At 37.9% G+C, this 12,623-nt stretch overlaps 1 protein-coding gene across 2 annotated transcripts in view; it reads right to left on the bottom strand.

The window, feature by feature from the left end:
• Positions 1 to 12,623, bottom strand: part of LOC139764560 (dyslexia-associated protein KIAA0319-like protein) — a 47,878-nt gene that overhangs the window by 20,543 nt on the left and 14,712 nt on the right. Inside the window, exons 1-4 of one of the 2 annotated variants that reach the window (XM_071691338.1) lie at positions 11,078 to 11,139; positions 8,165 to 8,393; positions 6,187 to 6,421; positions 4,589 to 5,133 (exon numbers count right to left, since the gene is read on the bottom strand). In XM_071691338.1, the coding sequence (XP_071547439.1) occupies positions 4,589 to 5,133; positions 6,187 to 6,421; positions 8,165 to 8,351 (967 nt within the window). In that variant the 5' untranslated portion in view covers positions 8,352 to 8,393; positions 11,078 to 11,139. Of the gene's footprint in view, positions 1 to 4,588; positions 5,134 to 6,186; positions 6,422 to 8,164; positions 8,394 to 11,077; positions 11,140 to 12,623 lie in introns of those variants that run through there. The other variant, XM_071691340.1, reaches the window with a different exon arrangement.

A 12,623-nucleotide genomic window follows, 5' to 3' on the forward strand; every position in this document is an offset into this window, starting at 1 on the left:
AGCGCTACCTCACTAACGTGGGAGACAGCAACAAAGTATAATAAATAAACATATATATATATATATATATATATATATATATATATATATATTTTTTGCTTTGTCGCTGTCTCCCGCGTTTGCGAGGTAGCGCAAGGAAACAGACGAAAGAAATGGCCCAACCCACCCCCATACACATGCCTTGATTCAATCCACTGACAGCACGTCAACCCCGGTATACCACATCGCTCCAATTCACTCTATTCTTTGCCCTCCTTTCACCCTCCTGCATGTTCAGGCCCCGATCACACAAAATCTTTTTCACTCCATCTTTCCACCTCCAATTTGGTCTCACTCTTCTCCTCGTTCCCTCCACCTCCGACACATATATCCTCTTGGTCAATCTTTCCTCACTCATTCTCTCCATGTGACCAAACCATTTCAAAACACCCTCTTCTGCTCTCTCAACCACGCTCTTTTTATTTCCACACATCTCTCTTACCCTTACGTTACTTACTCGATCAAACCACCTCACACCACACATTGTCCTCAAACATCTCATTTCCAGCACATCCATCCTCCTGCGCACAACTCTATCCATAGTCCACGCCTCGCAACCATACAACATTGTTGGAACCACTATTCCTTCAAACATACCCATTTTTGCTTTCCGAGATAATGTTCTCGACTTCCACACATTCTTCAAGGCTCCCAGAATTTTCGCCCCCTCCCCCACCCTATGATCCACTTCCGCTTCCACGGTTCCATCCGCTGCCAGATCCACTCCCAGATATCTAAAACACTTCACTTCCTCCAGTTTTTCTCCATTCAAACTCACCTCCCAATTGAATTGACCCTCAACCCTACTGTACCTAATAACCTTGCTCTTATTCACATTTACTCTTAACTTTCTTCTTTCACACACTTTACCAAACTCAGTCACCAGCTTCTGCAGTTTCTCACATGAATCAGCCACCAGCGCTGTATCATCAGCGAACAACAACTGACTCACTTCCCAAGCTCTCTCATCCCCAACAGACTTCATACTTGCCCCTCTTTCCAAAACTCTTGCATTCACCTCCCTAACAACCCCATCCATAAACAAATTAAACAACCATGGAGACATCACACACCCCTGCCGCAAACCTACATTCACTGAGAACCAATCACTTTCCCCTCTTCCTACACGTACACATGCCTTACATCCTCGATAAAAACTTTTCACTGCTTCTAACAACTTGCCTCCCACACCATATATTCTTAATACCTTCCACAGAGCATCTCTATCAACTCTATCATATGCCTTCTCCAGATCCATAAATGCTACATACAAATCCATTTGCTTTTCTAAGTATTTCTCACATACATTCTTCAGAGCAAACACCTGATCCACACATCCTCTACCACTTCTGAAACCACACTGCTCTTCCCCAATCTGATGCTCTGTACATGCCTTCACCCTCTCAATCAATACCCTCCCATATAATTTGCCAGGAATACTCAACAAACTTATACCTCTGTAATTTGAGCACTCACTCTTATCCCCTTTGCCTTTGTACAATGGCACTAAGCACGCATTCTGCCAATCCTCAGGCACCTCACCATGAGTCATACATACATTAAATAACCTTACCAACCAGTCAACAATACATATATATATATATATATATATATATATATATATATATATATATATATATATATTTTTTTTTTTTTTTTTTTTTTTTTTTTTTCATACTATTCGCCATTTCCCGCATTAGCGAGGTAGCGTTGAGAACAGAGGACTGGGCCCTTGAGGGAATATCCTCACCTGGGCCCCTTCTCTGTTCCCTCTTTTGGAAAATTAAAAAAAAAAAAAAAGAAAAAAAGTGAGAGGGGAGGATTTCCAGCCCCCCGCTCCCTCCCCTTTTAGTCGCCTTCTACGACACGCAGGGAATACGTGGGAAGTATTCTTTATGCTTTGTCGCCGTCTCTCGCTAATGCGGGAGACAGCGACAAAGCATAATGAATAAATAAATGAATAATATATATTTCCAAGATTCAATGAATAGTGGATAGGGGTAAGGCATTAATATCAGCAGTGGGTATGGATTGAGCTATGAGAGCTGGTGTGAGTGTGCAATGATGTCAACTGAGATTATGAGAGAAGCAGTAAAGAAATTGAAATATGCTATTGTATCATGTGAACAGCTTATTGAATATTTCCATATCCATGAACTTCAATGTATTCTTAATATCTGTTATCAGACAGTTGGTCTCCTTAATCATTCTCCAAAGGTTGGACTCTAGCAACAGGTTATGGGAAACTTCCACTCCCATGTCTCTTTCACACACAGACTCCCGCAAATTTTCGCTGCTGGTTGATATTCATATCAAGGCATTTTTTACTGCGACCTAACTTCATTACTTTACATTTGCTTAGGTTAAACTTTATCAACCTGTACCACACCAGCTCAAGAGTGTGTCATGATTCCCTTATAACTTGATGCAATATTTCTTGCTTTTGATTTCCTTCATGACCTTCACATCACCTGCAAACATTCAGATATGAGTACATGCTTCCTAGCAAGACATTTACACAATCAAGAGTAATGGTCCTAGAACAGAATCTTGCAGAACTCAGATGATGACTTTGACCCATTTTGAAAACACTATTCGGAAATGGATCCTTTGTGCCCTTCCACTGCGATATTCTTTGATCCAATGAGGTAGCTTCCCCCATAATCCTGCTTGGTAATCCACCTACTTGATCAGCTTCCCGTGAGTTAGTCAGATGTTTTCTAGACATTTCTCTGAAATCCATGGTATATCTAAGGTAATCCTTCCTCTGCAAGAAGTCATCCATTTGCTTTTGATTATGTTTAACTACCTTACAGACCACACTCATAATGGAAATTAGTGTAGTTCAATGCCTCTTCCTGATCCCCTCTCTTCATCATGAGTATGACACTTGCCCTCTTGATGTTTGTTCTCCTGACACTTCATTTCCATTACCATTACTGAATTACTGAGTGTTCCAATCATGGGACTCTCTCTTTACCTCATATGCACACACTAGCATCCCAATGGTCTAACATACTATTACACTGGCAATCCAATAGTTCAGCACTATTCAATACTTGGCTATGCTCCCTAAAGTTTGGCTGGCTATTCCGATATCATTGTATATGAGATACATGATGAGACAAGAATCTCTTTCTTATGTGAAACTAAGACAGCTTTTTACCATGACTGAGTACTTTTCAATAGTTACAGCAAGCATATAAAAACCTTTATTTCCAAGAGCAATAGTAACAATAAAGGAAACTGAATCTCATTCGAATTGATTGGCCAACCCATCCTAACTAAAGAATTTACTTCTCATACATACTCGCCATTTCCCATGTGAGCAAGGTAGCATCAAGAACAGATGACAATGCCTTGGAAAATTCCTCACTTAGCTCCTTGCTCTGCTATCTCTTTTGGAAAATATACAGGAAGAGAGGATTTCCAGGCACCTGCTCCTGCCCCTTAGTCACATTCTACGACATGCAGGGACTACGTGGGCAGTATTCTTTCTCCTCTATCCCTGAGGATAGGGGAGAAAGTTGTTATCATAGGATCGCAAGTCTGCAAATCAATTCCCAAAAATGGTGTATATGGTCTCTAAAATAAGAGGCATGCATGCACATGCTTATGAAAACTTACAAGGATTCACATGACTGAACATACTGCGAAATACCTAAATGATCAAAGCATCATGACCAAAGGGGGTTATTTTGACATAGGAATATCAGCATATATGAAGTAGACTAAACCAGGGTCTGTGGGGCCTGGATGTGGAAAGGAAGCTATGGTTTCGGTGCATTACACACGTGACAGCTAGAGACTGAGAGTGAACAAATGTGGCCTTTTTTCTCTGTTCCAGGTGCTGCCTCACTGGAGGGGGGGGGAACGCTATTTCATGTAAGGAGGGGTGGCAACGGGAATGGATGAAGGCAGCAAGTATGGATATGTACATGTGTATATATGTATATGCCTGTATATGTATATCTTGAAATGTATATGTATGTATGTGTGTATGTGGGCATTTATTTATAAACATATGTATGTGGGTGGGTTGGCCATTCCTCGTCTGTTTCCTTGTGCTACCTCACTAATGTGGGAGATGGCAGTTAAATATGATAAATATTCATATCAAGTGTTTACGTAAAATTAGGGTTTTTGAAATCACTGACTGGAATGAAGTGAGTTGTGTGAAATCAGGATTGACAGATAGTTTTGACAGTTATAACAATTAAGATGTGGGTGTTTCAATGATGAGTTTTTAAAAAAAAAGGTAAACGCAAACTCTAAACTATTATAGAGTCACAAAATTCCAGTGACAGATCTAAAATTGTTCCAACAGTTTCAAAAGTGCCATGCAATGATATGTGGGAGTACTTGGAAAAGACAGAAAACAGATCTGATTGTCATGAAAAGGGTATAAGCTGGAGAACAGTACCAGATATCTAAGCACTAAAGGATCTGGAAAAACAATGCATATTAAATAAACTGCCTTGATCACAGACAATACTTTTGATAATGATAGGTCCACAATACTGTTTGCAATAATTCAAAAAATACATACCTCCGATAGCATATGCAGACAAAGTCACTCTATCTTCATAAAAAGTAGTATCAGGATGAAGGTAGACAGTTTTGTTATTAATGCTTACAACCAGTTTACCAACTGGTTTAGGGGATGATACATTTGAGGCAGGAGTTGATGCAAATTCCAGTGGAAGTGCTACAGTGGTAGAGGCAACTGTAAAAGAAGATATATCTGGAGAGGAGGAGTTCATATGGCTTATTGTCTTTCCATCATCTACATCAGGAGAATAAGTTGTAGATTCACTTTCTTCAGTACTAGCACTTGTTGTGGATTCATCCATGACACATTCTCCCATAACTTCTCTTCGGTGAAAACCATGAAGGCAACTACAGACCCCATCTCTTCTTCTGTTCCCTAATGGTACACACTCTTCATTCTTCCCACAGTGTCTCAATCCATATTCGCATCTTCTGTCACCTCCCACTTGGGTGATATTTGAAGGATTTGTCAATACTCTTAAGTCATCATTCAAATTCTTGTTTCCTGAGCCAGTTTCACTGGAAACTATAAGTGACTTATCTCTGAAATGAAGAAAATAAAGGCTGATTTAATCTTTTCTTTTTTTTTTTTTTTTACTTTGTTACATCAATACCTAACTGATTTACTTCTGTGATAACATAACCAACATGCAGAATTCTTCACCTTACCATCAAACCACTGCTGTACTAGAGTTCTTCGATACTAAGTGCGGAAGAGATCAGTAAATAAACTGCTTTGGACATATTCCTAATGCACCACCCAGCTCTGGATGCAGTAGAGATAATATAAACCATTTTTTCCCCTGCATGATCACTGTTTCTTGTGTTAGTGAAGTAAAGCCAGGAACAGACATTCTTTAGCTGTCATATGTAATGCACTGAAACCAGAACTCTCTATCTACATCCAGGCCCAACAAACTTTTCCAAAGTATACCTTGGACTCTTCATATGCCCTGGTTCAGTCCATGAAAGCACATCGACCCCAGTATACCACATCATTCCAATGCACGCTACCCCAAAAACATGTAACAGGCTTAAATGGCTCATCAGGTTGTCACCTATCCCTACCCACTGGTGAGTCACAAACTGGATTACAAGACTTAATTAACATAAATATCCTATGTATCTTGCACGAGTCTAGTGTCTGTAACGGCCGGAGATTTTCATTCATGAGGCTCTACCCCTTACCCTTGTATCTTAATTTCATTTAAAATTCTTGCAATGCTAATTGCATTTACTCTCTCTACATTTCGCTGGTTCTGTGTCAACATATCACTCCACTGCCAAAGACCAATAAATATGTTTAGTATTACTAAAAATTCTTGTATAAACCAAAGTATTATACTTCAAAGAATGCTATTAACCTCCTCTGCAGGCACATGTTTGATGATATCAAAAGTAGTCCAGTAACATTTAAAAACTGTGCATTGCCCAATTACCCCACTTACACAGCTTCACAGAGATACACCTAAAGTTAATGTACTTGAGAAAATGAACCCTCATCACCATCAGAGCTTTGCTTATTACTGCTTAATATAGAGCAAAAATGTCAAAACATGGGAAAAAGTCTAAAAATAAGATACGAGATCAACATACCTGTTCTGCTCTTTCCATTGTGCATCACCTTCTGAATGATTCCCAAGGTCAACAGATCTCACTACCACAACTGATGTCCCATTACCTGCTGTAAGCTGACACACCTCAGCACTCTTGCACTCCAAATTAACACAGTGTTGTTTATGCAAGAGTGCCACATGACAACTGCTATTGTAACAGCATGCATGGACACATGCAGCCATGTTGGTTGCATCAGCTATCACTACATAGTTTCCTGGAAAAAATAACATAAAAATAAGGATGCTGAAAGATCAGTAAAGCAAATAACACTTGGCAATAAATTAGATGTCTTCATGTCCCCATGGACATTACCAATGGAGAAAGAGAACACTATTTTTTCAACTGTTGGTTCCTTATCTAGGCTACAATTATACAAATACATTCTATGATCTAATAATATTCAAACTCATTAGCCTTATGATAAAAGCTAGATATCCTTCTGTTTATATCACTGACATTTCTTCTCATCCACTTAATAATCAGTATATTTTTCATATTTCCTACCATTTGCATCCATGCATATATCTTCTGAAGGTACTCCTGTTCATATTTCATAAAGAACAAGATGATAACTGTACTGAGAGGTGTCTGCCAAAGACAATCCTGATTTAATTCCATCTATAACAAGTAGATGATAACTGCATATAAAAGCACGCAAAAGTTCAAAATTTGTTATGTTAAGGAATGATTTTGGAAAGAAGCCAGATCTTAATATAGAATAAAACATTTATGACATGTCTCATGAAATTATTATGGTATACTTTGGTAAAGAATACAAAAGTTCAATACCTGTCAATGGGTCTTATACTCAATTACCCTACATGCTTATGGACAATACTGGCTTCCAGCTTTGGTGGATCCTAAGTAAGGACTGAAACCATCCAGAATGTAAGGTTACTTGTGGGAGTTCACTCAGGGCCTGATAGTTGTCTTGTCTGGGGGTGCAGTGGGCTTTTGAGCCGTTTTATGAGTATGTTCGAATGTTCCATGGGAGATGGGATGTTGTTGTCTTGGGTGAACAGTGCTTTGAATGTTTGGGAAAGTGTCAAAGGTGTGAATTTACTGTTCACAAGAATCAGGTGGTGTAGGAACACCAGTTTGCTGTTTGCTTTTCAGTTATCATGTTAGTAATCATGTTGTTATCAACCTGAACTCGCACTGTCTGTACTGATGGTGATCTGGTTTTCACTGTATTTCTTTGCTTTATGATGTCTGAAACTTGTTGAAATGGGGATGACATGGTTTAGGGATGGAAAATTGTCAAAGGTAAAGTTTTGGGGTTCAAATTTTATGCATTATGTAAATGCAGACTTGTCTGCTTTTCAGTAAATATTTTTCTTCTTCATTGTGCAAGTTGGATAGGTTAGGTGAAATCTAATCAGAATGGGTAGGTGGTCACAGGAAAGTCTACTGTTTACAGTATGTGCTAGATGGTCCAAGAATGTAGCAATGGTATACAGAAGGTTCTGCTAGACTCAGTATGTTGCCGGAGATAAGTTGACAGGGAGTCTGGTTGGCTGATTGCTAGGGATGAGGTTAATGATATGGTAAAGTTAGTTTATGAGCAGTTCACCTAGATGTCTGAAGTGTGGGCACTAAGCCAGACAAGGTAGTAACATCTTTACTTCTGTAGTGTTGTGTGTGCTGGTTAAGTTCTCAAGCTGGGTAGAATATCTGGATGGACTTCTACTTATCTTGTGGCTGTGTATGTAACCACTGGAGGAATCTGTTATATTGTACATTCTTATACAATGCAACTGGTTGCTACAGCTGAGCCCATAGCATACTAAGATGAACATTAAGAAGAAATCATATCTAATGTACATTCTTATACAATGCAACTGGTTCCTACAGCTGAGCCCATTGCATACTAAGATGAACATTAAGAAGAAATCATATCTAAGATGTGTAATAACATGTATTTCCTTATTCAGTATCATAACTCTGATTGCAATACCTGCATCCTTAGCTCCAGACAATACAGTATCTTCATGAATTTCTGGATCAGTTAAAGGACAATGGTGACCAAGTTCTTTCAACAATGAAGCATCCAGTGATGTACCAAGGCAGCCTGATGCTAGTATCAAAAGACAGACCAGAGAAATGAAAATTAAGGAGTTAGCACTGACATATTTTCTCTTCATCTTCTATCAAATGAATCATAAGTGCTTGGCCTCCATATCATTCTGAAAAGAAATAAAAACATTGCATTAATATCCCATTAATATGTTCATCATTGCTTATATACCTAATGTCCATATATCTGCAGGGCATAACTGCAGTTTACAATCATCATTCATGGATAAGAATGTTTTATGCCTTGAATATTATTTTCTTATTCTTATCACTGAAAAAAAAGGGCAACTGCTAAGGATAAGATTTTCTGTCAGTCTCAGAGGGATGCTTGCAAAATAATACCGGTTAAAATGAATGCCTTATATCTAGACCCTGGGGCAGAGCGGTTGCTGGGCTTTGCAGTTTTCTAGATTTCTGATATTCAAAGTGCCATAGGAACTTGAGAGCAGACTGAAAATAGGTACATCTCAACCCCTAGGCAAATACAGGTGAGGCATTTACAAAAATGTTAATTCTTAATTGCATTCCTCTTCATATTATTTGATCCAACATTTTCCATTTATTGTAAGAACCCTGCAGGAAGGAATATGCATGACAGTCCAAGTGGGTTACTATATTGTACCAAGGATTGCACTGCTTATGTCTACTTTTCTTTAGTTCAAAACCAATGTAAAACTGCTAAGATAGCATATTTAAGTGATTAGTATTTCTTACCTGTAATGATAAATAAGGTGAGAGTGAGGAGAGCAATGAACTTCAGGAAAAGTATGGAAATGATGTGTAAGAAATATGTACAATATAACATTTGCAGAAATTAACAGAACCAATAAAAACCTCATCTGACCTTTGCTAGCAACTGACAATTACCTTAATTTTCAGTATTACTGCCAGGATACATCACAACAATAATGCTGACTAGAGCTAAGTGAGTGACATGATTCAAAGGTTTTTGGCTACATATGGTCACTTGCACGTTTGTGTGTCTTCTGTGAATAAATGCATGAAACACCCAGCTACCAATGGTAAACAACAGTAACCATAATCTTTTTTTCAATAATATAAAAAATATGGTAAATATGATTAAATGAGAAAGTATGGTTAGGTTTTCATAAATTATGTTGATATCTACAGGCATTTCACCTTTCCCATCATTCAATCCCACATTTTCATTCATTCAAACAGGTCACAGAAAAAGAAAGAAAGAAAGGAAAAAAGCTCAAAAGTATACTCATACAATCTCATTCGACTCTAATGAGGATACAGTATTATTACTGCTTAATGGAATCAATGAAATTCCAAAGCAAATGATGTGGTTCTTTCACACTTCTTAATTACTGTTTAGCCTAAGCTGACCTTGAAGTTCTCCTTTCCTGGAATCTTAAGAGTTACTCCAAAAGTAACCTATCTTAAAAATTGTCCCACTTACAGCAGATTCCATCACCACATGTAGGATCAATAACTTTTTTGATGTCATAAACTTACTACTTATCCATTTTTATCAACAAGTAATGTAACTGCCAAATTTACCTCTGCAATGCTCACTGCTATTAACTCTGCATAGGGACTGATCTTTTTCTGTAACAGTCGTACACTCTAAATACATCAAGGAAAGTGTGGGGATTATTACTGAATTAATACATGAGAGAGTAAAACAACTGCAAAAATTCCAAGAGAACCCATAAAAACCTCACCTAGTTACCAAAATGATAGCAGAAATATATGCACTTAAATTCATTTGCTGCTAAGGATTCCCTGACCAATTGCTATGCTATCTGTTTGCTGAAATCTGGTGCTATTTGCACAGTATAGTGCTCAATCAAGGGTATGACTAGTACATTTTGACATACGAAAATTAAGATATTTTCTATATATCTGCTTTCATATCACTTATGTTTTCCAATACACTATCGCCTACTTTCAAATAATTGTAGAGCTTAAATTCATGTTCTGCAATGGGTTTTGCATTCTTTAATTACTATAGTGGTTTTGCAGAACAAAAGCGATTTATATCCAAAGCTAAGAGCGGTGCAGAATTAAACGAGACTAATACCTCAATAAATAAACACCTCTTAAATACAGTATCTTTTTATCAAAAAGAGATATCCAAGCTTGCTCGACTGATTAATTGAATCTATTGGGTAAAAATTCAAAAATAAAAAGGTGCAAATATCGAAATATTACAGTTTCGGACATCCAGTAAAATTAAGGTTATGTTTGTTGGTTAGGAGAGGTTAGGTTAACTTTGTTAGGTAAGGTAAGCTTTGTTAGATCATATATTTACTTAGCTATAGACAGCACATTAAGTACATAAAAACACATATCCAATGTGGTCCTCACTATACATTCTAAGTGACTGATAGCACAAGGGAAAAAGGAATAAACAATAAATACAAAAATACAATCGAACTAGAAACAAAATGAAAATTATTTCATGATGACTAAAAAGTTAATATCAACGAACTGCATGCAGTTACAAGAACCTATATATATGCTTGTTATAATGCACTTTATGGAGTGAAAGTTTGATTTTCGTCCCATAATTCAGTAAATTAAGGCACAACACTAAAACATGCTTTTGCTTTTTAATTTACTACTAGTGATATAAACTTGTTATATAATAAACAATTCTAATCGTGCTACCCAAACATATTTCAGCAAAATATATATATAAAAAATTCATATATTTCACATCAACGTCTTTCATAACTATATATGACTCATCCTATTTTCTCTTGATTGAAGGAGATTACGCTGAAAGTTACCATAACCTTATTTCAAGCAGTAAAATACTTACAGATCTGGTGTGTCACCTGGGAACGTGTTGATTATGACAGACACCCCAGAATGTTTACGTCTGTAACTATTACCAACTCTTACGAAAAAAAAGTCTGTACTGCCACATCTAAACTTTCATTAGTCTGTGAAAATGATTTTTAACCTTCATGATTACAGTGTATGCAAATCTTTTCTAAAACATCATTATTTCATTTGTAAGACAAAAGCTACTTCAGTAAATCTTCCTCTCTTGTTGCGTTGGTAACGATGTCTACAGCCAAACTGTCATGCGTTCCCATAAACAAAATAATGGACATGATTTTATCTAACGCTTTGGTATGACCTCTGTACAGGCCTTATACTTAGAAGCAATTATGTCTTTCGAATCCTTTATTAAGAGATAGACTGGTTTTATTTCCCTCACCAATGATAAGCATCCTAACGCGAAACATATTTGCGACTAACACGGACCTTTTGGGTTAGGTCATACGCAACCATGCCAAACTAGAGCCTGTGACCTGGCGCGCCAGGGTTAGGATAGAGGCCAGTATTTTCGATGGTTGTGGTTATAAGGGCGTATCAAAGATGGTATTTAGCTTGAAAGGGACAGATCAATGGCCTTTGAAGCGAATGTACATTTGGCAATGGTGTAATGAAGGTAGATCTAGTTATATCTTCCTCTCCCGTGAATATGATTGGTAAGTGACAATGCGGGGAAAGACATAAGTGCCAAGGAAAAAAAAAAAGTCTATCTTCCTTGCACAGTATATTCTTTCGCGAGTGCAGGTGTTTCTAAGGAACTTTAGATTCCTAAATAACATCAAACTATAATCCCTGATCAGTACGAGACCAGAGTTGTGTGTTACATATTACATGCAGTAAGTTTATATTATTTTAGATATATATAAGACATTTCCGGCGAAAACTAACAATGTGCACAAGCGCGTCGAAGGCCAACAAAGGGCAAGGAGCCCCCGAAGCAAATAGTGCCCCCACATCCCCGAACCTTGTTGTTTGTTGGGTTTTACGGCCAGCGACCTGCAAGGAAGGTCATTAAGCCTACAACCCAATCTAATGACTATCACTTTATAGTCCCTATATACCATTATCCTGTCTTATCCCTATATACCATTATCCTATATTGCAGCGAATACTAAAATATATATACATATCTATTCTAGATAATGTAAATGTTGTGGGAAGTGAGAGGTGTCTGTGGATATTGCACCAACGTGGCAGCTAAACAATACCCAGTTGGTACAACTGTTGCAGCTGCAATAGGGAACTGCGAAAGTGATAGTAAAGATGAGGGACAGACCTTCACTATCATATGCACACAGGATATATTGAAGATATCGATGGTTCATCAGTCTAACACCACAGCAGTATTAGCCCCAGTGAAATAGCCACCCGACTCTTGAGACTGCAGTGTGGCGTGCGACAAGTTCACCCACCACACTGCCGTCCCCAGCAGTAACAGCTACAACTCGTGGCTAAGATCGCCACAGTTGAGGAGCCAATGCATCACCTTACATCTTTATTTTAGTTTCCTCGAGAAAGACAAT

The sequence above is a fragment of the Panulirus ornatus genome, chromosome 50 (genome assembly GCF_036320965.1).
Source record: "Panulirus ornatus isolate Po-2019 chromosome 50, ASM3632096v1, whole genome shotgun sequence".
Classification (NCBI taxonomy): domain Eukaryota; kingdom Metazoa; phylum Arthropoda; class Malacostraca; order Decapoda; family Palinuridae; genus Panulirus; species Panulirus ornatus.